General features: G+C 24.4%; 12 protein-coding genes across 12 annotated transcripts; 4 read left to right on the forward strand and 8 right to left on the reverse strand.

The window, feature by feature from the left end:
- Window positions 1-1,060: 1,060 nt before the first annotated feature.
- SRAE_2000173800 (Hypothetical protein) lies at window positions 1,061-1,355 on the reverse strand (the record flags this gene model as incomplete). The annotated part of the gene is made up of 3 exons (XM_024652725.1): window positions 1,061-1,085; window positions 1,124-1,287; window positions 1,332-1,355. The coding sequence occupies 3 exons, from the start codon at window positions 1,353-1,355 to the stop codon at window positions 1,061-1,063; spliced, it is 213 nt and encodes a 70-aa protein (XP_024506273.1).
- A 1,258-nt stretch (window positions 1,356-2,613) lies between these two features.
- Window positions 2,614-3,207, reverse strand: SRAE_2000173900 (EB domain-containing protein; the record flags this gene model as incomplete). The annotated part of the gene is made up of 1 exon (XM_024652726.1): window positions 2,614-3,207. One exon carries the CDS (start codon window positions 3,205-3,207, stop codon window positions 2,614-2,616), a length of 594 nt encoding a protein of 197 aa, XP_024506274.1.
- A 2,185-nt stretch (window positions 3,208-5,392) lies between these two features.
- Window positions 5,393-8,081, forward strand: SRAE_2000174000 (Ricin B lectin domain and Glycosyltransferase 2-like domain and Galactosyltransferase, C-terminal domain-containing protein; the record flags this gene model as incomplete). Its single annotated transcript, XM_024652727.1, has 6 exons — window positions 5,393-5,453; window positions 6,062-6,082; window positions 6,187-6,213; window positions 6,264-6,782; window positions 6,840-7,361; window positions 7,408-8,081. 6 exons carry the CDS (start codon window positions 5,393-5,395, stop codon window positions 8,079-8,081), a joined length of 1,824 nt encoding a protein of 607 aa, XP_024506275.1.
- Window positions 8,082-8,481: 400 nt separating this feature from the next.
- On the reverse strand, window positions 8,482-8,950 carry SRAE_2000174100 (Acyl carrier protein, mitochondrial; the record flags this gene model as incomplete). The annotated part of the gene is made up of 2 exons (XM_024652728.1): window positions 8,482-8,727; window positions 8,774-8,950. 2 exons carry the CDS (start codon window positions 8,948-8,950, stop codon window positions 8,482-8,484), a joined length of 423 nt encoding a protein of 140 aa, XP_024506276.1.
- A 164-nt stretch (window positions 8,951-9,114) lies between these two features.
- On the reverse strand, window positions 9,115-9,474 carry SRAE_2000174200 (60S ribosomal protein L36; the record flags this gene model as incomplete). The annotated part of the gene is made up of 2 exons (XM_024652730.1): window positions 9,115-9,232; window positions 9,275-9,474. The coding sequence occupies 2 exons, from the start codon at window positions 9,472-9,474 to the stop codon at window positions 9,115-9,117; spliced, it is 318 nt and encodes a 105-aa protein (XP_024506277.1).
- A 116-nt stretch (window positions 9,475-9,590) lies between these two features.
- Window positions 9,591-10,645, reverse strand: SRAE_2000174300 (Etoposide-induced protein 2.4 homolog; the record flags this gene model as incomplete). The annotated part of the gene is made up of 3 exons (XM_024652731.1): window positions 9,591-10,302; window positions 10,355-10,527; window positions 10,571-10,645. 3 exons carry the CDS (start codon window positions 10,643-10,645, stop codon window positions 9,591-9,593), a joined length of 960 nt encoding a protein of 319 aa, XP_024506278.1.
- A 442-nt stretch (window positions 10,646-11,087) lies between these two features.
- Window positions 11,088-11,586, forward strand: SRAE_2000174400 (40S ribosomal protein S14; the record flags this gene model as incomplete). The annotated part of the gene is made up of 2 exons (XM_024652732.1): window positions 11,088-11,232; window positions 11,276-11,586. 2 exons carry the CDS (start codon window positions 11,088-11,090, stop codon window positions 11,584-11,586), a joined length of 456 nt encoding a protein of 151 aa, XP_024506279.1.
- A 165-nt stretch (window positions 11,587-11,751) lies between these two features.
- Window positions 11,752-13,105, forward strand: SRAE_2000174500 (NADH dehydrogenase [ubiquinone] complex I, assembly factor 7; the record flags this gene model as incomplete). The annotated part of the gene is made up of 3 exons (XM_024652733.1): window positions 11,752-11,964; window positions 12,021-12,628; window positions 12,667-13,105. The coding sequence occupies 3 exons, from the start codon at window positions 11,752-11,754 to the stop codon at window positions 13,103-13,105; spliced, it is 1,260 nt and encodes a 419-aa protein (XP_024506280.1).
- A 353-nt stretch (window positions 13,106-13,458) lies between these two features.
- On the reverse strand, window positions 13,459-14,522 carry SRAE_2000174600 (Pre-mRNA-splicing factor RBM22; the record flags this gene model as incomplete). The annotated part of the gene is made up of 3 exons (XM_024652734.1): window positions 13,459-14,334; window positions 14,374-14,427; window positions 14,469-14,522. The coding sequence occupies 3 exons, from the start codon at window positions 14,520-14,522 to the stop codon at window positions 13,459-13,461; spliced, it is 984 nt and encodes a 327-aa protein (XP_024506281.1).
- Window positions 14,523-15,063: 541 nt separating this feature from the next.
- SRAE_2000174700 (Translation elongation factor EFG, V domain and Elongation factor, GTP-binding domain and Translation elongation factor EFTu/EF1A, domain 2 and Small GTP-binding protein domain and Translation elongation factor EFG/EF2, domain IV and Translation protein, beta-barrel domain and Elongation factor G, III-V domain and Ribosomal protein S5 domain 2-type fold, subgroup and Ribosomal protein S5 domain 2-type fold and P-loop containing nucleoside triphosphate hydrolase domain-containing protein) lies at window positions 15,064-18,054 on the reverse strand (the record flags this gene model as incomplete). Its single annotated transcript, XM_024652735.1, has 2 exons — window positions 15,064-17,889; window positions 17,935-18,054. 2 exons carry the CDS (start codon window positions 18,052-18,054, stop codon window positions 15,064-15,066), a joined length of 2,946 nt encoding a protein of 981 aa, XP_024506282.1.
- A 1,496-nt stretch (window positions 18,055-19,550) lies between these two features.
- SRAE_2000174800 (Cysteine-rich repeat-containing protein) lies at window positions 19,551-20,852 on the forward strand (the record flags this gene model as incomplete). The annotated part of the gene is made up of 1 exon (XM_024652736.1): window positions 19,551-20,852. The coding sequence occupies one exon, from the start codon at window positions 19,551-19,553 to the stop codon at window positions 20,850-20,852; it is 1,302 nt and encodes a 433-aa protein (XP_024506283.1).
- Window positions 20,853-24,309: 3,457 nt separating this feature from the next.
- On the reverse strand, window positions 24,310-24,727 carry SRAE_2000174900 (Calponin repeat-containing protein; the record flags this gene model as incomplete). Its single annotated transcript, XM_024652737.1, has 2 exons — window positions 24,310-24,435; window positions 24,554-24,727. 2 exons carry the CDS (start codon window positions 24,725-24,727, stop codon window positions 24,310-24,312), a joined length of 300 nt encoding a protein of 99 aa, XP_024506284.1.
- Between the last annotated feature and the right edge of the window lie 8 nt (window positions 24,728-24,735).

Genomic DNA, 24,735 nt, shown 5'->3' on the forward strand with positions numbered 1-24,735 from the left:
TTTATTATGAAGCTAGATATGACATAAGACGGAAATTTTTCTAAAATATTCATTTTTCCCAACTTTAAACATCTTAGCTAATACTTATTCTATAAAGATGAAACTAGTTTCATTTGATTTGTTTTTACAATTTCATTTAGAATATGTCTGTTTAATAAAAATGTATTTATTAATTTCAGCAATTTAAAAATAGATCAAATATATTCTAGGTTACAGACTTGAACTTTGTTATAAGTGTTTTAAAAATAACTTTTTTTCTTTAATTTGAAAATTAAAGAACTCTCATTCAAAAGATTTTGGAAAATAATAAATATTTAATACAGTCAATGAATAAAAAAAAATTAAAACATAGGAAATCATGATGAATGGAAAGTTTGAGCTGTAAGTGGAAAATAATTTTTAATAAAAATCAACTTCAATTATATAACATATAATTCTTAAAATAAATAGACAATTATGCACTAATTACTTTGGAATAATCATTTAGACATAGCCTTGTTTTCATAGTTTTCTTTAATTAAAAATATGTCAAGAATTATTTTTTTTTAAAAATTTTATAAAGATATGATAATAATTTAAATGAATAAAATGCTACAAACATATAATTTAATGCTTTGGACCATTGTCAATATTTTAATTATGTTCTAATTTGATAAATTTTCAAAAAATATTAACCATTTTTAAAATATAATGTGTTTTACTTTTTTTTGGTATATCATTTTTCAACGTTATTTCATCTTTAAAAAATTGAAAGTTAAAAAATATTTTTAACATGAACCATATCTAAAAAGTTTAAAAATACTTAGCTCAGCAAGTTTCATTATTCTACAAACTTGAATTATGAGTGTATGATTCAAACAATTTTTCCTACTACATTTGTAAATAAATTATTACAACTTCCTTTTTTATTTTTGAGATTTTAACTCTATAATGGAAGTAAAGTTTTTTCCTTATAAAAAAATATTTATAATTCATAAAATGATTTTGAGCATTTTTTCCATTTGGGTAGAAATAATTGCTTAAAAAACGGAAAAAAAATTTATTTAATAACATTTGTTATTTATAAAAAAAAAATTAAAATGTTACTAAAAGAAAAGGTTAATTTCTAGCAAAAAAGACTTACGCCACTAACGGTTCCCAGGAGGTCTCCCATCCAAGTACTAAGATAGCTCGCAGCTGATTCACTTCGGAGATCGGACGGGATCCGGTGCATTCAGCAGGATATGAGCGTAAGACATTACTACCACTTTCTATCTCTCTCTTTTGAATTATATTTATCATTCTACACTGCAATGTATGGGGTGATAATTATATTATAAATTTATACATACATATTTTGATAAAATCTTATACATAATAAGTATTAATATAAGTTTTCACTTCCAGAATATTCTACAAAAACTATATGATTGCAATTATTTAAATATGGAAAATATATGACAAATTAATAATGTAACTAAATGATAAATAAATAGAAAAATAAAATATTTTGAATTTAATAATAAGTATTTGATATGAAAAAGAAATCATTCATCAGAAAACTAATAATAAAAAAATTTTTCCCTTAAGTATTTATTACTTTTATCTTCTTTCTTAAAATAAGATTTTAATTTGTTCCTTCTGGATATATTTTTTTTTAATTATCATACTTTCTTTTAGAAATTCATAGTGTCTTTTTGCGTAGAAGAAAAGATTCAAAGTTTTATTGTTTCAAATCAAATAATGGTAATTGATTTTTTTATATGCAAATTTTTTTACTATTGGATATTTTTTATAAAATGTTTTATTAAATGTAAACTATTCTTCTATTATCTTTTTTTTGCATATTAAATTTTATTTTATTTATTTATATCACTTTTATCAAAACTAAAATATACTGAAAAAACTGTTTTTCTTATTTTAGGATTATTAAGAAAATTAATGGTTAATAAAAATTTCACTTTAGACATGCCCGGTTAGCTCAGTCGGTAGAGCACCAGACTCTTAATCTGGCTGTCGCGGGTTCGAGCCCCGCATTGGGCTATTCTTTTGCCAGTTTCTATATATAGAGTTTAGTGTCTTTTGCTTAAATTAATTTTATTACAAATTTCTTCTTTTTTTTATTATTTATTTGTCAAAATAACTTTTTCAAATATAAAAAATACTTTGTAAATAATTTTGAATGATTCTCTGCACCTGATAACTTTATCAGATAAAACAATTTCATTGTAATATAATAAATTATTTTTAGTAAATTAATAGAGACATACACATCAGTTGGTATTATTTAAAAAAAAATTACAAAAATTAAAAGTAAGTAATATGATAACTAAAATTTTATTCATAAAATTATATATTAAACTTAAATATATTTTTTCATAAGAATAAACAATTTTTATTGATTTAATATTTTGTGTAATAACATTAATTTATTATATAATAACTAAAATTTTTAATTATTGTATTTGTAGTTAACTTCATTTTCATCATAATTTTTATGATATTAAAAATAAATGATAGTTAGATAACAAAAATTATTGTATCAAAATTGTTCTAGTAAATAAATTTAGATAATTTATAATTTAGGAATTTTTATTTTAAAAATGTACAGATATATAGGAAATAAAATAACTTTTACTTTCTCATGATACAACCACCTGCTGTTGGAGTGAATTGTGGTGCACATCTACAAGTTCCTTCATAACACATTGCATTAGAAACACAAGCTGGAGCAGCTGGTCCAGCATTAATTGCACATGGAGCTCCTAATGCCAAAAGTGGAGCTGCAACTGGAACGGCAACTGGTGGTGGTGGTGGAACAACACCGTAAACTTGTCTTAAGACACAAACAGTACCTTCTTGAACAAGTTCTGGTGGGCATACACAAACACCAAGTGAACAAATTGAACCACCAGTGCATTCAACACCTGGTTGACCACATGGAGCACCTGGTATAGCTTGAGGAATAAGTCTTCCAGTAGGAACAGGCATTGCTGGCATTGGTAATGGAGAACAACCTACTACTGGAGAATAAACAACTGTTGGTTCGGCACAGGCACATGCTCCTCTAACACAAGTGGCTCCACCTAAACATGTAGGACTGCATGCTGGAACAGGAGCTCCAAATCCATATCCAACTTGACGTCTAATTCTTCCATTTGAAACGGAATCTCCTTGTACTGATGATGTAAAAGCTAATGCAATAAGTGTAGCAAAGAAAAATTTCATGATGAGTTATTTAATATAATATTTAATTGTAAAATATTATTGGAAACAAATTTTTATCCTTAAATACTAAAGATCTTAAAACTTTAATATCATATAATGTTTATATCTAGTTTATGAACTAGTTTCTGCAGTATTATTATTTTAAAGTAAACAAAACTCTGTTGGTTTTAGTAAAGAATCGAGCTAGTCAAGAAAGATTTTTGTAAAGTTGAAAAAGCATTCATTTGTAAGAATGTAGCAAGTTAAAATTTTATTTATTATCAGGTTTTCCGGAATATATATAAATGTAGTTTTTCTTAAAGTAATCTACTTAAGAAATTAAGAACCATTATTTTAAATTTTTTTTAATAATAATATATTAAAAGCAAACATATTGATAACATTCATTACACTCCAAAATTAGTAAAAAAATAATTCGTGCAAAGGTAATTGTAAAATTTTTAAAAACATTGTTGAATCTAAACAAATTAAACAACCTTTACTTATCCAATTTTGCTTTTTAAAAATTTTTAAAAAGTGTAATAGAAAATTTGAAAGTTTTTATTTCATTATAAAGTTAAAAAATAAAAATAAATAGGTTAAAAATTTATTTTTAAATATTTTAATTGTTCAATTGAAATTACAATTTTTTTTCGAAAAAAATAAATTATCGTCTGTTGACAATTTACGAAATTAATATATAATTAACGTGAAATATTGCATTTGCTTTATAAAATATAATTTTTTTTCTATAGTATTTTTTAAAATATTACTGATACATTTTTATTCTATCAATTTTAAAAGTTAGGTATTTTTTTATTATTAATAATATTTAAAATCTTTGAATATAAATTCTATTTATACCATGATAATTGAAGATTCTACAGTAAGTATATACTTTATCTTTTTTTCATATTACCATATCAAATTACTTTTATTTAAAAAAACTATTTATTTAATAAAAAATAAATAAAATTATTTTTATATAAATATTTTATAAAACACTTTTATAATGTTTAATTATTCATACTGTGAACAAAAAAAAATTTATTTCTATGATTAAAATTGATAACTAAAAATAGATATTCTTATATCAAAGAATCTTGATATTTGTAATTTTTATTCTTATGTCCTTCTAGAATTTGACTGTATTTGTTAAATTGAAAAATTTTTTTCACCATCTAATGACTGGTATTTATTCTCACGATAAAAAAACTTTAAAGTATTTTAACTATTCTTATTTTATTATTAACTTAAACTTGAAAAATAATTTTTTAGAATTAAATTAAAGATATAACCAAAAAATTAACCTATTTTTTTATTTAAAATTTTTTTACTGCTTTTAATTAATTGTATTCAAAAGTACAAATAGTAAAACATTTTCTTATTCAAATAAATTAGTTTTTTAATGAAAATATTAATTTGATTGATGGTGTATCTTTAATTTTAATTAAAATTTTTAATTTATATTCACAAAAAGTACAAAAAAAGTAGTTTTTTTTATCATTACTATTATAGATTTAAAATTAATAAAAAAATTTTTGTTGAATGTTAAATAAAATTATATGAACATTCTTTTGAAGAAAATAATATATAATACGCATATTAAATATTTTTATCCATCTGTATATTAAATGATTAAAAATTAAAAATGAAAAGTTATTAATTATTAACAATAAAAATTAAATATTTACTGATAATATATAATAAAATACCAGTGCTAAAAAATGTAACAATTTTTTTATAGTAATGATAATTGTATAATTATCTAAATCAAAGTTATTTAGAATAAAAAAAAAGAACTTTAAAACTGTTGTTTGATAAAAAAAAGTTTAAATTTTTTTTCTATAATAATCAATTGAAATGAAAGATTTTTTAAATTAGCTTTCTTAAAAATTGTTATATTTTTTAAATAAATAATTTATTAAAAAACTTGGATTAATATTTTTTACCACATTTATTTATTTTATTATTTTAAGAAAACATTTAAAAGATACTTAATTTATATAAAAACTAGGTTTCAAATTTCTTTCATTATAAACACATTTTGTATATTTAAGTGAATACTTTGTATTTTTCATAAAATACAAATATTAAAACTTTTATATTCAATTTAAATACCTACAAAATAAAATTAACAATGAAAATATATTTAAAATATTAAAAACATAATTTTGATAAAAGTTAAATGGTAAAAAAAAAATTTATGTGGAATAATCTATCTTTTAATTTAAAAATTGCATGTGAACATACTCTTCCAACTTTTTGTATACATTTTGTTAAAAAGTTTTATATTAACCCTATAATTGTTATATAAAAAATGTTGATAAGAATAAATATTATTTTTTTTTTAATAATAATTAAATTTTATTAATAAAATTAATTGTTTTAATAAAAAAATAAGAAATATTATTTTTGAATCTAATATAGTTAAGGATATCTTTTTAAATATCTACCATAATATACAATTGTAGTATTAGTAAAAGGTATGAAGTATTTTATTCCACGTAATCAAACAATTAATCCATTGTAATATTTGAATTTTCTTAATAAATATATAATTATTACTATTAATAATAATTTTTATATATTTTACTTAATTTTTTATATTATTTTTGTTTTTCAAGTAATAGTCTTATATAATATTAAAATATATTTTTCACAATAATTTTCAATGAGTTTTCTCTTACAGTCTTTTATATATGACTTTGTTAAACTTTAACTTCTTTATAATAATCATATGTTTGTTATATTGTAGGTAAAATAAACTTGTAATTTAAATAATTTCATAAGTCAAGGGTCACTTATTATAGCTTCCTATGTTACATTTTTCTATCTAAAGTAATAAATTATATTTACTCTTTACAAATCTAAGGTTACAATATATTTCACACGTGTAAGTGTAACATAATGATTTTTACAATATTATTTAATTATCAATAAATTTAAATCAATTGTTATTTATAATTTAAATTTTGATATATATATATATTTTTTTAGCATGTGGGGACGGTTTGCTAAGAGAAAGCAAGTAATCTTAGCAATAATTGCAACATCACTTTTTTGGATTATTTTAGATGTTTTTTTATTATTTAATACAGAAATACCTGAAGTAAAAAAATCAGTTGATGAGATTGAAAATTTACATGTTGTGTTAAATAAATCTAAAGTTGTAAGAGGAAATAGAAATTTAGTACAATTAGAAGAAGCTAGAAATTCAATAGTTGAGAGTCAATTAAATTCATTATTAGCAGGATTACGATTTGATAATGATGGTCCTGGACAGGGTGGATCCGCTGTTGAAATACCATCAGAATTGAAGGAAAAAGAAAAAGAAATGTTTAAAGAAAATCAATTTAATTTGTTAGCATCAAATATGATGTCTATTAATAGGACATTACCTGATTATAGATCTGCAAAATGTATAGAAAGAGCAAAAACATTTTCTCGTTTAACCTTGAGAGAAGTTTCAATTGTTATTGTTTTTCATAATGAAGCTTTCAGTACATTGTTAAGAACTTTACATTCAATTATTAATAGATCAAATTTAAATCTTATAAAAGAAATTATTCTTATTGATGATATGAGTGTTAAAGGTAAAAAAAAATGAATTATTTCATTAATCTTAATATAATTTATCTGATTATTTTTAGATTTTCTAAAAAAACCATTAGATGCTTATCTTAAAAGATTACCTGTTGAAACACATCTTGTTCATCTACAAGAAAGAAGTGGATTAATTAAAGCTAGATTAGTTGGAGCTAAAATGGCAAAAGCATCTATTTTATTATTTTTAGATGCTCATGTTGAATGTACTGAAGGATGGTTGGAACCATTAATTGCCAGAGTTTCAGAAGATAGAAGAAGAATCGTTGCCCCTATAATTGATGTTATTTCTGATAGTAATTTTGATTATCTTACAGCTTCTGCTGATGTTTGGGGTGGTTTCAATTGGAATATGAATTTTAGATGGTATCCTGTACCAGAAAGAGAAAATATTCGAAAAAATTATGATGAATCTGCACCAATTGAAACTCCAACAATTGCGGGTGGTTTATTTGCTATTGATAGGCAATTTTTTTATGATATCGGAGCTTATGATCCTCTTTTTAAAATATGGGGTGGTGAAAATTTAGAAATATCATTTAGAGCCTGGATGTGTGGAGGATCATTAGGTAATTTAAAAATATAAAATTTCTTTAAAATATAATTTTTTTTTAGAAATTGATGTTTGTAGCAGGGTTGGACATGTCTTCAGAGCTACAACACCATATACTTTTCCTGGAGGTACTGCAAATATTATTTATAGAAATGCTGGTAGAACGGCAGATGTTTGGATGGATGATTATAAAGAATTTTTCTATAAAATGGTCCCAAGTGCCCAAAATGTTGATAGGGGTGATCTTACAGACAGAAAAAAACTTAGAAAAGATTTACATTGCAAATCATTTAGATGGTATCTTGAAAATATATATCCTGAAGCACCTATTCCATATGATTATATATCATTAGGTGCTATTAAAAATTTAGGAACAAATAATTGTATAGATACAAAAGGTAATAAAAAATCTGGAAATCCTGGTTTGATTACTTGTCATAACCTTGGTGGTAATCAACTTTGGTCTTTTTGTGAAAGAGGCAAACTTGCAAATGATGATAGTTGTTTGGTACATCCAAGTATTATAAATTTTGATAAACAAGTTAAAATTGATCGATGTACAGTTTCAAAAATTCCAAATGACAACGAAGTCTTCAAATACAATAAAGAATTAAAACTTATTGTGCATGTAAAAACTGGTGATTGTTTAAAAGCTGATAATGAAAAAATTATATTTGCACCATGCAATCAAGCTGATATATATCAAAAATGGGATGTTGGAGGTTATAAAGAATAAAATACACACATCAGTTTTTTAACTTATTATTTTGTATATTTATAAATGTTCAAACTACATAAATTATTAAAGAAATTTATAAAATTGTACATAGATAAAAATTTTCTGTATTTTAATTAAATAAACTTTAATAACACCTTTACATTCATAAATTGATTAAATATAAATATTTATCACAATTTTGTTGCCTTTAAACTTCTTACAAACCATAAAAATCCAACAAATTATTATTTCCAAAATGGAAAGTTAACTACATAAAATATTTATAAGATCGATATATAAAAAGCTAAAAAAAAAGTTAAAGTATCATTAAATTTATTTTTACAACTAAGTTAAAGTATTTTGGATATATCATCCAATCAAATTTTTCGTGCAAAAGTATGCGCCTACAGATGATGAATCAATTATAAACGTCTTCACGTTCACAAATTAAATTAAAAATATCTCTTGGAGATTTAAGTTTTTCAGAAACTTCTTGTTGAATTTCAAATCCAAATTCATCTTCAAGTGCCATCATAATTTCGACATGATCAAGAGAGTCAAAGCCAAGATCTTCTTCAAATTTGGCATCCAATGATAATTTATTTATACGATCTTGTGGGAATCTATCCCATGTCTTTATAGCTTTTAATACACGTTCTTCAACCTAAATTATTTTGAAAATATAATTAAATAAAAAATAAAATACATACTTCTTTAAATGTAAGTTGTTTTGGAGGCTTAAATGGTCCAGGAGATTCAACTTGTGACCATCTTTTTTGAATACTTTCTTTTGATGGAGTAAACTTTAATGCTGGTTGGAAAACAGATGTACTTCTGATGGCTATACTAGTTATTCTCGAAGCTGACAAAATGGTTCTACGTAACATAATATCTAAGATAATGCGAAAATAAATAAAAAGTAAAAAAAAAATTATTTATGTTGTATCTGTATTAAATAAAAAAATTGCAGATATACAACCGCTCGAAAAGAAAATATTGGAAAAACGATTTATTTCAACAAAATCAACAATGAAACTTTAAATTAACAAATTTATTTGTGTTGTTTTCTCATTTGGTTCATGATGTTTTGGATTTCATCACGCTTCTTCTTGGCGCGGAGATGAGTTCCAACACGGGCCTTTGTGAATTTAAAAGCTTTCTTATCACGACTAAAAAAAAGATAATTATTGCTATTGGTATAACAAACTTACGAGACACGAAGCAATTCCATCATACGACGTTCATATGGTGCAAATCCTGTAATTTCACGAACAAGTTCACGAACGACCTTGGTTTTTTTGGTGGCAGCACCGCGTTTACGGTTTTGTCTCATTTTACGTGCATTTTTGGTGACACGGACACCTTTTTCAAGACCTATGGCCAAACCTTCAACAGCAGCTGATTGAACCATTATATTACTAAACCTAGAAGTAAATATAAAATCAAGAAATAAAAAAAAATTTAAGATAATAATATTGGATAAACCGATTTTTAAAATATTATAAATTAATGTTAAAAATTTGTAAATTATTTAAACATAGCACGTTTTAAAGAACCGAAAATACGATATGAAAGTTTGTCTGCAATAAAAAAGGAAAATTTAAAAATGGGAATACTAGGTATTTCTCTCCTAGCAGGTGTAAAGTTATTTAAATACCCTGAAATGATAAAAAATGGAAAAAGAGAAGCAAAAATACAACCATTTATAACTGTGCTTTCAGAAAATGTTGAAGCAAATGCCAAAATTGCTCCAAATCCAACAAAATAAGGCCAAGAATTTTCAATTGTTGCAATTCGACGCTGTGTATTCCAACCCAAAGCCATCCAATAATATTCAAAACTATACAAAGAGTTAAGTAAAGATGAATGAATGAAAATCAAAATATTATTTATAACAACAGGACATGGAAAATACTTGAGGAAAACTGTTTGAATGTTGAAAATAAGTTCAAATACAATTGTAAAAATAAAGTCAGCTGCTTTGACAGAAAATGGTGAGGAATCAGAAGATGTAACACCTCTATACCTCAACGCAGTATTTGAAACATCAGAATGCCATAAAATACTTAAAATACGTGTAAATATAATTGGAACATAACCAATTAAATGTATAATGACAGTTAAAATAATTGCCAATACAGATCCATTAGCTTCAGCTGATTTAAATATCTCACAGATATATTGAATTATGGTGATGACAAATACAGATAGTAAATTATAAGATATGATCTTAAGAATTCTAAAAGATTAGCGTAGAAAATATAAATGTGTTAGAAAGAGTAATATCTAACCTTTGCCATATTGGCATATTATTTACAGGTACTTCGTCGGATGGCTTTTTTGGGCTGACGACGTCTTTTTTTTCAGCTTCTACCCGACGTCTTTCACTTAATACTGTTTTTATTTCTTTTTTTTCTTTTGTTTTTGGTTCAATATGAGTAACTCTATCTAGTTCTCTTATTACCTAAATAATTTATTAGTTTATAAATTTTAATATTAAACCTTACAAAAAAACCTTTTACTGAACATTTAACACCTTCTAAAAAATCCCAAACAAAAACTCGAAAAAAATTTATGGCCATGAATTAGATCCGAAAAGAAAATAATTAAAATATATACAATTATAACAAATCAAACAATATTTAGAGGTAGAAATATCGTTAAAAATATTAATTTTTATAAGTTATAAAATTAAGAAGAGTAAATTTACAAAAAAATCATTTGATAAATTGTAGTCACTTTTCCAAATGCAAATATACCACCGTAATACAACACTTTCGTGATGAAACAAATTGGGAAAACTTTGACTGAGTATCATTTTATTTTTATTGTAAACTTCAACTTTTCTTTTCTCCAAAATATTTGAAAATTTGTTTGACCTGTATTTTTTTCTGGAGCTTCAAGATTTTTCTATGATTATAGTTATCATTGATATAAAATTAAGAATAATTTTTTTAACAATCATTTTTGTTATTATTTTTTTTCAATTTTTTATAATGTTATTCTTTCAGGGGATAAATAAAAATGTCTAACCGTAAAGGCAAAGTTCGTGAGGAGCAACCAGTTATTAGCTTAGGACCACAAGTTCGTGAAGGAGAAATTGTTTTTGGTGTTGCACACATCTATGCATCATTCAATGATACATTTGTTCATGTTACTGATCTTTCAGGTATTTTTTATACTTGAAAAAATTGATTTATAATATATTTTAGGAAAAGAAACTGTTATTAAAGTTACCGGAGGTATGAAGGTTAAAGCTGATCGTGATGAATCATCTCCATATGCTGCTATGCTTGCTGCTCAAGATGTTTCTGAACGTTGTAAGATGGTTGGAATAAATGCTCTTCATATTAAGCTTCGTGCTACAGGAGGAACAAAAACTAAAACACCAGGACCAGGAGCTCAATCTGCTCTTCGTGCATTGGCACGTTCTGGTATGAAAATCGGACGTATTGAAGATGTCACTCCAATTCCATCTGATTGTACTAGAAGAAAAGGTGGTCGCCGTGGACGTCGTCTTTAATTTTTTTATTGTTATTTGTTTTCTTATACGCGGAAGATTTTTTTTCATAAATGGCGTTTGTTGAATGATTAAAAAATTTTACATTTATTTTTATAAAATTATATTAAGTTGATCACTAATTTATATCTTTAAATATAGTGAAATTTTATTATTTTTTATAGATTTATGGTGGTCCTTTTTCGTTCATTAAAACAATTAAGACGTTTTACAACACAAACTCTTTGTTTAAATAAAAATGTTGATACAAAAAATGAAAATCTTTTAGAAAAATTTATTAAAGATAAAATTAAAGTTTCAGGACCAATAACTGTTTATGAGTATATGCAAACAGCAGCTAGTAGCGCTTCAGGATATTATAATAAATTTAACAATGATGATGTATGTTAATAATAATTTATTATAATTTTTTCAAGTTTAAAATATTTGGTAATAAGGGGGATTTTATAACAGCTCCTGAATTATGTCAAATATTTGGAGAAACAATAGCTATTTGGATTTATTCAGAATTAATGTATACTGGATGGAAAAAAGATTGGCAAATTGTAGAGTGTGGACCAGGATCTGGAAAATTAATGAGTGATGTTTTACAGTCACTTAGAAGATTTGATTCATTGAAAAATTTGTCTATTCACTTACTTGAGGTTTCTAATTCTTTATCAGAAATTCAAGAAAAGACTCTTTGTGGATCAGTAACTAAAGTAGTAAATGACAAATCTTATTATAGACATAACAAAACTTTTGATGGTATTGATATTTATTGGTACAAACTTATTGACGATATTCCTGAAAATTTTTCAGTTTTTTTCTGTAATGAATTTTTAGATGCACTACCAATTCACCAATTTATAAGAAACGATGCCAAAAAATTTAAAGAAATTTATATAAATCTTAATGAACAAAATAAATTAGTTTTTATGGAAAGTAAAGCTGGAAATATTCATACGGAGGGAATGATTCCTAATTATATCAAAGAACGTGATTCAATTAAAAAATATGAAATTTCTCCTGATGCAGGAACATTTATAACACAAATTACACAAAGGTTTGACAATAAAATATTTTTTTTTCATTTATTTTTAGAATAATTAATTATGGTGGTTTTGGAATTTTAATTGACTATGGTCATAATGGAGAAAGACAATCGTTTTCATTACGTGGATACAAAAATCATAAAGAAGTTGAAGATTTACTAAAGAATCCAGGAGAATATGATATTACAGCAGATGTAAACTTTGAGTATCTTAGAAAACTTGTCGAAAAAGATGCTTTGGTTTTTGGTCCTATAACACAAAAAGACTTCATTCTTCGTTTAGGTGGTGCAATGAGAGTTAAAATGTTACTACGCGCACTAGGAAATGATGAAAAGAAACAAAAACAATTATTTGATGCTTTTAATATTTTGGTAGGCCAAGAAGATGAAAAAATGGGTTTAAAATTTAAAGCAATGAGTATATTTCCTAAAACATTAAAAGGAATTTTAGACAAAAGAGGTGGTTATCCTTTAGCCTTTAAAAATTAAACACACTAATATAATATAAAAACTACTATCATATTAGTTACCACAATTTATCAATAATGTTTTCATTTTAACATGATTCTAAAAAAACATTAATATAGTTAATAGCCGTATTTTGAAATTCAATTTTGAAGTAGTTTTACAATATATAACTATTTTAAAAAACAAATTGAAGGATTACTTCAGTTTATTAGCTTTAATTGAATTATGATTAAAAATTATTTAATACAATATATTTTATATAAAACCTGTAGAAATAATATAAGAAAATATACTTTTTATGTATAATCAATTTGCAAACAAATAATTACAATATAGTAAAAAAAATTAATTACAAACAGTTAAATTATTAAAAATTAAAACATTGCTGGTAAATCAGGAGCAAGATTAATTGTACTGGTACAGTTTGCTTTTTGTGTTTGAGGTTTTCCCCATTTAACAGAAAGCCTTTTGTCATTAATAATTAAATTGTTAAATGTTGCTGCAGCTGCCTTCTCTGCAGCACTTCTCGTAGCAAATGTGACAAAACCACATTTCTTTTCTGGTAAAACTGTTACATTCGTAATTTCTCCATATTGATAGAAATTATCTCTGAGATCATCTTCATCTACATCAACTAAACTACCAATATATAAAGTTGTTATAGTTATATCTTCTGGTGGTATCAATTTTGGTAAAGCATTAGCCTTATTTAACAACTTAGACGCCACAGGATCATTTTGTCCATAATATCGGTCTTTAATATTTTGTTGAGATAGTGGATTATCTGGATCTTTAGGCATCTCATGACGATACGGGCATTCATCACCTCTTTTACATTCACCTTTAACAAAAAATGAACAGACATGTGACTTATTACGATCGTAATACGGTTGTGTTCTTGCTAGTTTTGTTAAAACTGTATTTTTACCATCATCAAGAATTTGTCCATAAACACCACCAGGTGTTGTTCCATCGGTAAGTTCTAGATTTCTTTCCTGCTGTTGAAGATAAAATTCTCTGTTAGCACCGTCTTTTGGTGCATTATCATTGACCTGAAGAATTTGATCACGAACTTGTACAGGAAGACCATATTGAAGATCAAGAAGACATGTTTGACATACGTTCTTTAATCGAGCACATAATTGGCAAATTTCAGTACTTTTATATCTAGCACCACGACCAGGAAGCCATCGAAATGATGTAAAAACACGTGTACAAACTTTACATTCCGAAGAATTTTTATTTTTCATCTAAAATATTAAATTATTTTAAAATATTTTACAACTTACCATTCTTCCATATGGATTTGGTCCTAAGCATGTTTCACAAATAATTGGAAATTCCTGAAAAATACAATTTAAAAAAGTTAATATAATAAACTTACTCCAGAATCAGTTTGATTTCTTATATTATAATTTCCTGCAGCACGATAAGCCATGGTAAAAAAAAAGTAGTTTATTTTAAAAAAAATTTCAACTTTGTTTATTTTGTTTTTATAATAAAATAAATGTTGCTTTTTTTAACAGTGACAGTTATACAAAGTCGTGTTGAGACCATAAGTTCTTAAAATATAATAATTTCATATATGATATAGTACTTCAATGAAGTTTAGTTCTATAAAAAAATATAATTTTAGATGATTTTTGAAGTATGCAACTACAAACTTTAGACAAATAAAAATTCATATTTAAAGTTTGATAATTGTTTTTATTTTAATATGTATATTTAAGGGTATAATAAAAATTTTAATTTTTTTAGAGTATTCAATTGTGAGATTTTTAGAATTTTTCTAGTAAACCATGTATCCTTACACATTTATCAAGCATAATAAAAAACAGCTTTTTAAAGATTTATAAACTGCAACATTCAAAAAATTGTCCCATTCTTTTTTATTTAAATTGGTGAAATAAAACACATGATTAAAAATAAAATAAAATTCATTTATTGAATAATAGTTAAAATACAAAACAAAAAAAAAATTACTGTACATGAAAATCTCCAGCATAACTTTTTAAGATATCAGGGTTTTTCGCCAACTCTAAAAGCATAGGATCATCAAAGAACTTAACAACTGATACATCCTCACTAAGACCTTTTCTTCTTCGAGTTTTTATCATAAACTCACGAGCCAAAGATGGAGCTGGTAAAGGTTCTAAGGGTTTAATAACAATAGATTTATCCAAAGGATCACCAGGAACTATTTGCCAATGATTAAATGTTGACATACAAAAAGATTGTCCTTGTGTATGTGTCCTTAAATCTGTTTCGAATCCAAAAGAATCAATTACAGGAATGTATGCATTTAATAAATATAAAGGTGATCCAGGCAATGGTGAATCTTTAGTTACATGACCTCTACGTTTATTTAAAACATCATAAACAGCAGGAATACAATCTCCAGGTGCTATAACTTCAACCAAATAATATGGTTCCATTAATCTTGGAGTTGACATTAAAAATGCAGAATATGCCACACGACGTGCAGTTGGAATCATTTGTCCACCACCTCTGTAAAGTGATTCTTTAGCAATTTCTGCATCCATGATTTTAAATTTAACATTCCTTATTGGCTCTTCACATAATGGCCCTTCTCTTGTTGCCCATTGAAAACCTTGAACAATACTTTCTTTTACACACCCTAACAAATCTTTGTCTACTTCTGATGGCAATGTATCATCACACAAAATATTTGGACCATTATTATCAGGTCCAAAAGCCCAAATTGACCTGGAAGCTAAAATATCCCAGTTATACTTATTTTCAAAAAATTTCCCTAGCTTCTTTTTATTCCATTCAATGTTTACTTCTTCTTTCTCTATATCATCAGAAATACCTTCTTCTAAAGCTTCACAAAACATTGTTAATTTATTTCTTTTATTGGGTGTCTCTGCAAAACATTTCATTGATGATGTTTCAATGACTGTTTCACAAAATGGAACAACAGGATCAGCAACTTTTATATCAATTTCCCAGTAAACCTTCCTCATATCATGCATTACACAATCCATATATAATTCTCCTGTCCCTAAAAGTACATGTTCTCCAGATTCTTCAACTCTTGTGGTAAGTAATGGGAATGATTTATTAACTTTTCGAAGTGAATCCAACATCTTTGGAAGTTCTGATGGATTAATAGGTTCAATTGCTAATTTCACGACACTTTTGGTATTAAATTTTAATGGTTTAAATATATACAATTCATCTTTAATATTGACATCCATAATTGTTGATGTTTTCATTATAGGTTCATCAATTCCTTCAATAAGCACCCAATTTCCTGCCGGAGCACTGGAAACTTCAATATTATATCGACCCATACAAATATATAATTTTCCAACAGTCATTATCCTTGAATCTTCTTCATCTTGAATACTATAACGTTCTCCAAGAATTCTAACACTTTGTCCTAATCTTAATGTTCCACTGAAAATTCTTCCAAAAACATGGAAATTAATAGCATCAGTAGTTGTATAATTTTTAACTGTATTTACTACTAATGGACCTTTAGCATCGCATTTATCTATAGCATTACTAATAATTGTTTCACCTGGACCTGTATAATAAACTTCTCTTTTTACAATACCATTTTTCAATGGAGATTTAAAATTTTTAACAACTAAATCAACAAATGCTGTAAAATCACCAAAGAATCTTCTACATATTAATGAAATTAATGGTCTTATATTCATCTTCTGCTCTTTTTTAGTTAGATGAATTGATAATTCAGCCATCATATCAGGAAGAGCTGTATCAACATCACCAATAACTTGGGAAAATATTTTATAAATTGGATCTAAAATAAATTGAACAAATGTTCTTGGACAATCTGGATATGGCATCTTCTTCACAAATTTCCTTGTTTTTGGATCCATATAAATATCACCCCATAGTCGTTTGCTAAACTCTTCTGCATTCACTTTAGCTGTCTTTGCATAAATTTGAGAAAATGTAAGTGTGGAGAAACAAATATTGTATCGAGAACTTGCAAAAATTACATTATTTAATAAGGGACACATTACTTGACAATTTTCATCATCTGAAAATGTTTGAAGAATAGTATTAACCTGATCCAAAATAAAACGTAGTTTAAGATAAGCATCATTTGGATGTAATTTTAATTCTAGTATAAAACGGTCAATTTTGTTAATACATATTGTAATAGGTAATTTCTCTAATACTGCATGTTTTAAAAGTCTTTCTGTATTCATCATTACACCCTCATGAGCATCAATAACTATTACAACACCATCTGCAACACGAAAAGCAGCCGTAACTTCATCACTAAAATTCATATGTCCAGGAGTATCAATAATATTTAAAAGATAACTTTTTTGTCTTGATGTTTCCATTATCAACGACATTGGCATTGATTTTATAGATAAACCTCTTTGTTGTTCAATATATAATGTATCCGTAAATCTGGTATCTTTGTCATCTCCTCTAATAAAATCTGGATGTGTTTGTTCAATCAAACAATCCATAAATGTTGTTTTTCCATGATGTAAGTTACCAGCTATAGCTACATTTCTCATTAATTCTGGAAAATCCATCATATCAACAAGAAATTCTTTTTTAAAAATAGTATTTGGTAAGTTATACTCTTCTGTTTTAAATTTCCTTTGACCAACAGGTTTTACAATCGGTTCCGTCAATGGTTGTGCATCTTCTTCCTCAACCAAAACTTCAACATCTTCACCATATACCTCAATAGCTGATGGATAGTATTTTTTATCTTCATGAAGAACAACTGCACTTGAACCAATTAATTGTGCATCATCTTCCATATTGTTACCTTCATTGTCATTCTAAAAATAATAAAATTAAATAAGAAATAAATAAGAAAAATATACATCTGAATCGGAGTGGTCTGACTCTTGATTGTTTATTCTTTCATTGTTATCATCATCGTCATCAGAATCTAGTTCTGGTCCAATATAATTTCCAAATTCGTCATATAAATCATCATCCATATTGAAAAAATATTTTTTAGTAAAACAAATTAAGATTAAGACTTATTTTTAAAAATTTAAAAAAATGCTATGTGTGGTATAATGTCTCTCTATTATCAAATATCTTGTAGGGAAGTTGAAAAAAAAATCCGCCTTTTTATGTACAATACCTAATATATTATATTTTTTTTAAAAAAAAATAATTTTTTTTTTATTTTTTATATAAAAAATAATGTTAATTTAATTTTTCATTACTTTTTTTTTTATTGGTAAATGATTGAACTTTTTTAAATACTTTTAATAAAAATAAATATTAAAAATATCTGAAATATTTTTAATTAGAATTCATCATAAAATGTAAAATGAATTTAAATTCTATATTTAATTATCAACAAAAGTATAATATTTTTTATTTTAAATATCGTTTTTAGATTTATTTTAAACAGTAACCTTTTAATACTATTAAAATAGTAGATGTTTTCATTATTATTTTAAATCATTCACTTATCTACATTGGAATGTATATTAGTTTAAATATATAATTAAGAATTTTGAAGAGATATGAAGTAAGAATGATATTATTTGAAATTATTGAATTATAGTAATAAAAAGAATTTTTTTTTTTGTAAATTATAAAAACTTATACGATTAAAGTAATTAAATATTAATATTAGATATATGTAGCGATCAATTATTTTTTTGAAGATTAGATAATAAACATGACAATGAAAAACGTGAGTAACTTGTCTAGAGTTTATTTTTGTATACTTATTAGTTTTATGAAGACATAATTTAGTTTTTTTTTTTGTGACAATTGATACTGGTTTGAATTAATTTCTGACGGAATTGGTTGGTTCCCTTAATAAATTTGTGACGTTACTTTTAAAACTTGTATTAGTTAACTTATTCTTTAACAAAAGCGCTTTTTCATTATTTAGGTGTATTGGTCTTTCTTTCACAACTAGATTCGACTTATCTTGATAGTCCTTTATTATCCCACTCTTGAGAATTAAATTGGAACGTGTGTAACTATGCAAGTGTATGAGGAATGATTAGCTACAATAAGTTTGTCGTACCAACACACTAGTAATGGTCACAATATATAATATATATATATATATAAATATATATTTATGCCTACAGTATTATTTTAGAAGGTACTCTATTCGGTGACCAAGAGTATTCTTGTCTCTTAACATTAATATAGTATAGAATAAATAGAGGTTAAAGTTTGACGGAGGACAAAAGTGATTATACTTCTTACGGTCAACCTTCTTATTTCATTGAAGTGGAGCTCTCGTAAAGCAAATATTTCGTGAACACTCCCTATAACCCAACCCAATGAAAATGCTTTATAACTTTGGCAATTCATCTTGCTTAGAAGTTATATTCGGTCTAAATAAAATACCTTGAAGAAAGCAGCAAATAAAGTGCAGTATATAGAAAACTATTATTATTTTAATTTATTATAACCCTTATTAACATTCCCTAGTGTGCTCAATACTAACTTTAACTCAATGGTTCGAAAATATTTTTTCCAAACCATCATATTCCTTATTTTAGGTCAATCTGTTTCTTCTGGACTTGTATGCACATATGCTTCATGTTCAGATTCAAACCCATGTTCAACAGGATCATGTAATAATGGATATTGTTGCTCATCTTCATCATCACAAGCATCACCAAAAGTTATAGTTATTCCTAATCAACAATCATCATCAACATGTAATGGTTGTAATTCTAATACTAATACAATGATGATTAGTTATTGTCCTGGTGGTGGACAATCTTCAGGTCCTTGTAATTCTGGATATTGTGGACAAGGATATTCATGTGTTAATAATAATTGTTGTCCAACAGCTTCTGCTCCTGCTACTATTACAATTCAAAGATGTCCAAATGGTCAAGCTAGTGCTGGTTATTGTAATAATGGTGGTTGTTCATCAGGATATTCATGTAATTCAGCTAGTAATTTATGTTGTGCTATTGTTACTGCTACTTTCGTTTGCTCTGATGGAACTCAAGCAGCTGGAGGATGTGTATCTGGACAATGTGGTTCAGGATATACATGTAAATCAGGACTTTGTTGTGCAGAGACTACTGATAGTGTAAAATGTCTTGATGGAACAATTGCTATTGGTGCATGTATAAATGGAAATTGTGGTGCTGGATTTGTCTGTACAACTGGTAATATTTGTTGCCCAGCTGTTTCTGCTTCTGTCTGTAATAAAGGTGGAAAATCTGTTGGACCATGTGTTAATGGATATTGTCCAAGAGGAATGTATTGTGATGATTTAGATGGAGTTGGTGAAGGAAATTGTTGTACAACATCTCCAATCACTTGTTCATCAACAGAAAATATTGGACAATGTATTGGTGGAATTTGTCCAGAGGGACATATATGTGATACAGATAATGAATGGTGTTGCCCAACATATGATACAGTTGCAACTAACCAAGTTGGTCCATGTGTTGAAGCTGATGATCCTACATTACCATCATGTCCTAATGGATTTATATGTGGTCTTGGTAATTTCTGTTATGCTCCAAGTGACTATAAAGCCGATTGTTATGCTTCTGAATCTATTGGTCCATGTACTATATTAGGAGATACAAGAGAATGTCCAACTGATTACACTTGTTCAGGATACGATGTAAACGCTGGAACAAGTGGATATTGTTGTCCAAATACAGTAGTAATGAGAGCTCGTAGACGTCACCCTGGACGTAAAGTTGAATCTTTTCTTAGTCAGGTGCTAATGAACGATAATGTAAGAGGTGATATAGAAGCATCAGCTGTTGAAAAACTCGCCAATTAATTAAGAAAATTCTTAATATTATATATATAATTAATATAATATACCGATAATTTATTTTATTAATGAATTTTATTGTTTCTTAATATTTTATTATTAAATTCGATGAAAAATTGTAACTTTAATAGAAATTTTGTTAATTAAAATTCTATTATTAATTATTTTAACTCTTTATTTTCTTGTTATACGAAAATTTTAATCTTATCACTACAACAAATAATAAATTGTATATTATTTTACATAAATGTGATTTATTAATTAATAAAAAAATAAACAATAATTTTACTATTATATTTTTGTTAGCATTCTTTATATCACTTAAATCAATTACATTCTTTAACAGGTTAAATAGAATATTATAAACCTTATTTCTACAATTAGTTTTATTTTGTCAGTTTAAGATTAACAACTACTTTACCGTCATTTATATCAAAGACATTCTTAATAAACTTAATAAATCATATCGTAATGGCTTTCATTCTTTTGTAATAATGTTGATAAAAAGAATCTTTATGAAGAAGAATTTAAAGTAATAACTGGTATATTTTATAAAATCGTGAGTAAATTGCGACTAGAGTTTAATAAATAATATAGACAAAGGTTATGTACTGTTTTAGTTGTTTTGAAATATGATTAACTTTACTAACTGAGAAGAAAATTTACGAGAAAATATATTTTAATTTATGGGATATATTAAAAATTCTTATATTTTATTATAATATACTAATATATATATAAAGTTAAAAATATATAAGTAAAAAAAAAATTATATAAACCAATTAATATTATAAATTTTAAATAGAAATAAAAAAAAGTAAAATTTATTTTATATTTGAAGCTACCAAAGTAATATCAATAAGTACAAAAGAAATAAATTGTTGATAAAATCAGAATTCATAAATTATTATTTAATTATTTAGAAATATTGCAAAAAATTTTAATTAATTATATTATTTTTAAACAATTTAAATATCAACAATGGTTTGAACTTTTTTTTTTATGAAACTTTTATTTAAAATTTTTTTTTAACATAAATATATTTAGTACATTTTTTATCTTCAAACTACAAATCATTAAATATTAATTATTTTTGAAAAGTTAAAATTAAGTATCAAATTTTGTATTATATTGCATTGCTTAAATTTTTTATATCCATATTATTATAATCTATTTTTTTTTTTTAATTATTATAAAAAATTATATGATTCATTTAATAGTTAATAAAGAAATTATGTAAATAATAATTTAAATCATATTTTTTATAGTGAATTTTATTAAAATGTTATTTAATAAAATATTTATATTATAGTGATTATTCAAATTAAAGTTTTTTATTTTATCATTGTAAACATTTATTGTTTAGAATTATAAAAGGTATCATTTTTAATACATAAGTAAACATTACTTATAGTTTTAATAAATATTGTATATATTAAATTAATTCCAAAGTATGTCATTTATTTTTTGTCAATAAATTAGTACAAATATTATATAATAAATTATTAATTTATAGAATGTATACCATAATCTTACGTTATAATATATTATTTATTATTGTTTATTTATAATTTTATTACTTTTTAATATTATTTTTTTTCTCCTCATTACTATAAAACTATATATAATTTTTTTTTTTGCTAAAATAAATGTTTACAAAGGTTAGTGTTATTTGCATATGTATACTTTTTTTTTTGGTGTTAGTTGGGAATGGAGCAATACCACTTAAGAGATAAAATTTTGAAGTAGAAATATTTATTTTTTTTCTATCAAAACTCTTAATTAAGATAACAATATCTTAGTTTCTCATTTAGTGAAGAGATATTTTAAATATCATAGACACTTTGAAAAAAAAAAAAAAATTCTTTAGTCTAAATTTGATTAAAATTTGTACATGTCAATTGGATAATTAGATTTGTACTCAACTAATAATTTATATATATTTTTTTTTAAAATAACGTCTATTGGATTTTCTATATATTAGCAATTATTTTCTAACTTAATGTAAACATTGAAATTATAAAATAAATTGAAATGAAATGTGGATAACATATACATTTATGATATATTAATTGTATTAAAATATTTATAGATAAAATACAAATATTTTGTTATTCATATTTTTCAAGTGTTTTAGAAAATTTATTTTTAATCTATATATATATATATATATATATATATATATATATAATTATGCCTTTCAAAGTACACTGATTAATTAAAAAAATTTTATTTGACTTATTTATTTCTAATTATTTTTCAAATATAAAAATTTGACATAATTTATCATTAAGTCATTACTTCAATAATAAATAAATAAGATAAAAAGTTTGACAAAACAAAAATATTCAAAAAATGAGTAGTCGCATTTGTTATATAATCACTAAAAAATAAAAATTAATAAAATGTTATCATTTAAATATATTCAAATAATGTAATAAAAATAAAAAACTTAGTAAAATATAAATGACAATGTAATAACCATTTTATTAAAAAATAATCAAATAAATATTTATAAAATAAATTAAAAAAGAAAATTTGATATTAAAACAAATAAAAAAAATTGGTTTTCAATTATAAGTTTTTATTTACAGATATTAATATTTTAATTAAAACCTTATCTTTTATATGTCTAATACAAATAATAATTTTTGACATTCTATTATATATCTTTACAATAGTTATTTTATAAGTTTAAATATTTTTAAATAATTGAAAAATTAATAAATAAGTAACAAAATATATAATCATTTTTTGATTGTAACTTAAATATTGCAGTTATTTTATATTTTAAAATTACAACAATATAACAATTTTCAAATGTTTAAATAAAATATAACATTATAAAATTTATAACTATAAGTAATATTTATATTTTTTTATGAATGAAATATAATATTATATAAATAATATAAAATAGTTTTTTAAAGTTTATAAAGGTAATTTTATATAATAATAAATTGACAGCAGTTTTTTTTATAGCAACAAAATTGCAATGTATTTTTATTATTTAAAGATTTTGTTAGTACATTGAATTTCAATTATAAATTTTAATTTTTACAATAAAAAAAAATTGTCAAAGAAATTCAAACTTCAATTTAAAAAAATCTAAAAATATAAAATTAATCAAACTTAAAAAAAATAGAAAATATTATTAAAAAATTTTTTATAAACATCAGTAAAAAACATTTTTATTTTTTTTTCCTTGTATTTTAATGAATATTTTATTACAAGGTTACAATTATAACATTTATTTTTAACTTCAAACAAATATATATTGAAGATTCTATTTATTATGTAATCTAATGAATTTAAAAAAAAAACATAATTGATTTTTAGAAGAAAGTTTGTTGTAAATAAAATATTCTTGTATATTACCGTAAAATTAAATGTAATAAGATGATTTTGAACAAAAACATTATTACAATTATCAAATTAATCATAATTTAACATCATCAATCGTTTATTGTTGCTGTTGAGGATTAAATTTTTGATCATCTGGAATAGCTTCATCAGGAAATTCAAGCTCCCAAATTCTTTTAAGATGTTTTCCTTTAACATCACGAGGCGTTCCAAATCCTGTCATTCCCTGAAAAAAAGTTTTTTTTTTATTAAAAATTAAATATGTTTTATATTATTATTATTTTTTTTTTGTATAATATTTATATATTATAATATAATAAAAAAATTAGAAATAAGAAACATACTCTTTGTGAGTCAAATTGATTTGTTCCATATTGAAGAGGTACAATAGCATCAGTTTGTCTTAGTTGAGCTAAAGTGAATTTTCCATTAGCTGTTCTTCTTTGTCCTTCTGCTGTTTGTGGAATATTAGTTGCGGCGGCAACTTTTAATGCAGTTGGATCCATTGGAGCAGACATCTTTATAT

Source organism: Strongyloides ratti (assembly GCF_001040885.1).
Source record: "Strongyloides ratti genome assembly S_ratti_ED321, chromosome : 2".
In the NCBI taxonomy this organism is placed as follows: Eukaryota; Metazoa; Nematoda; class Chromadorea; order Rhabditida; family Strongyloididae; genus Strongyloides; species Strongyloides ratti.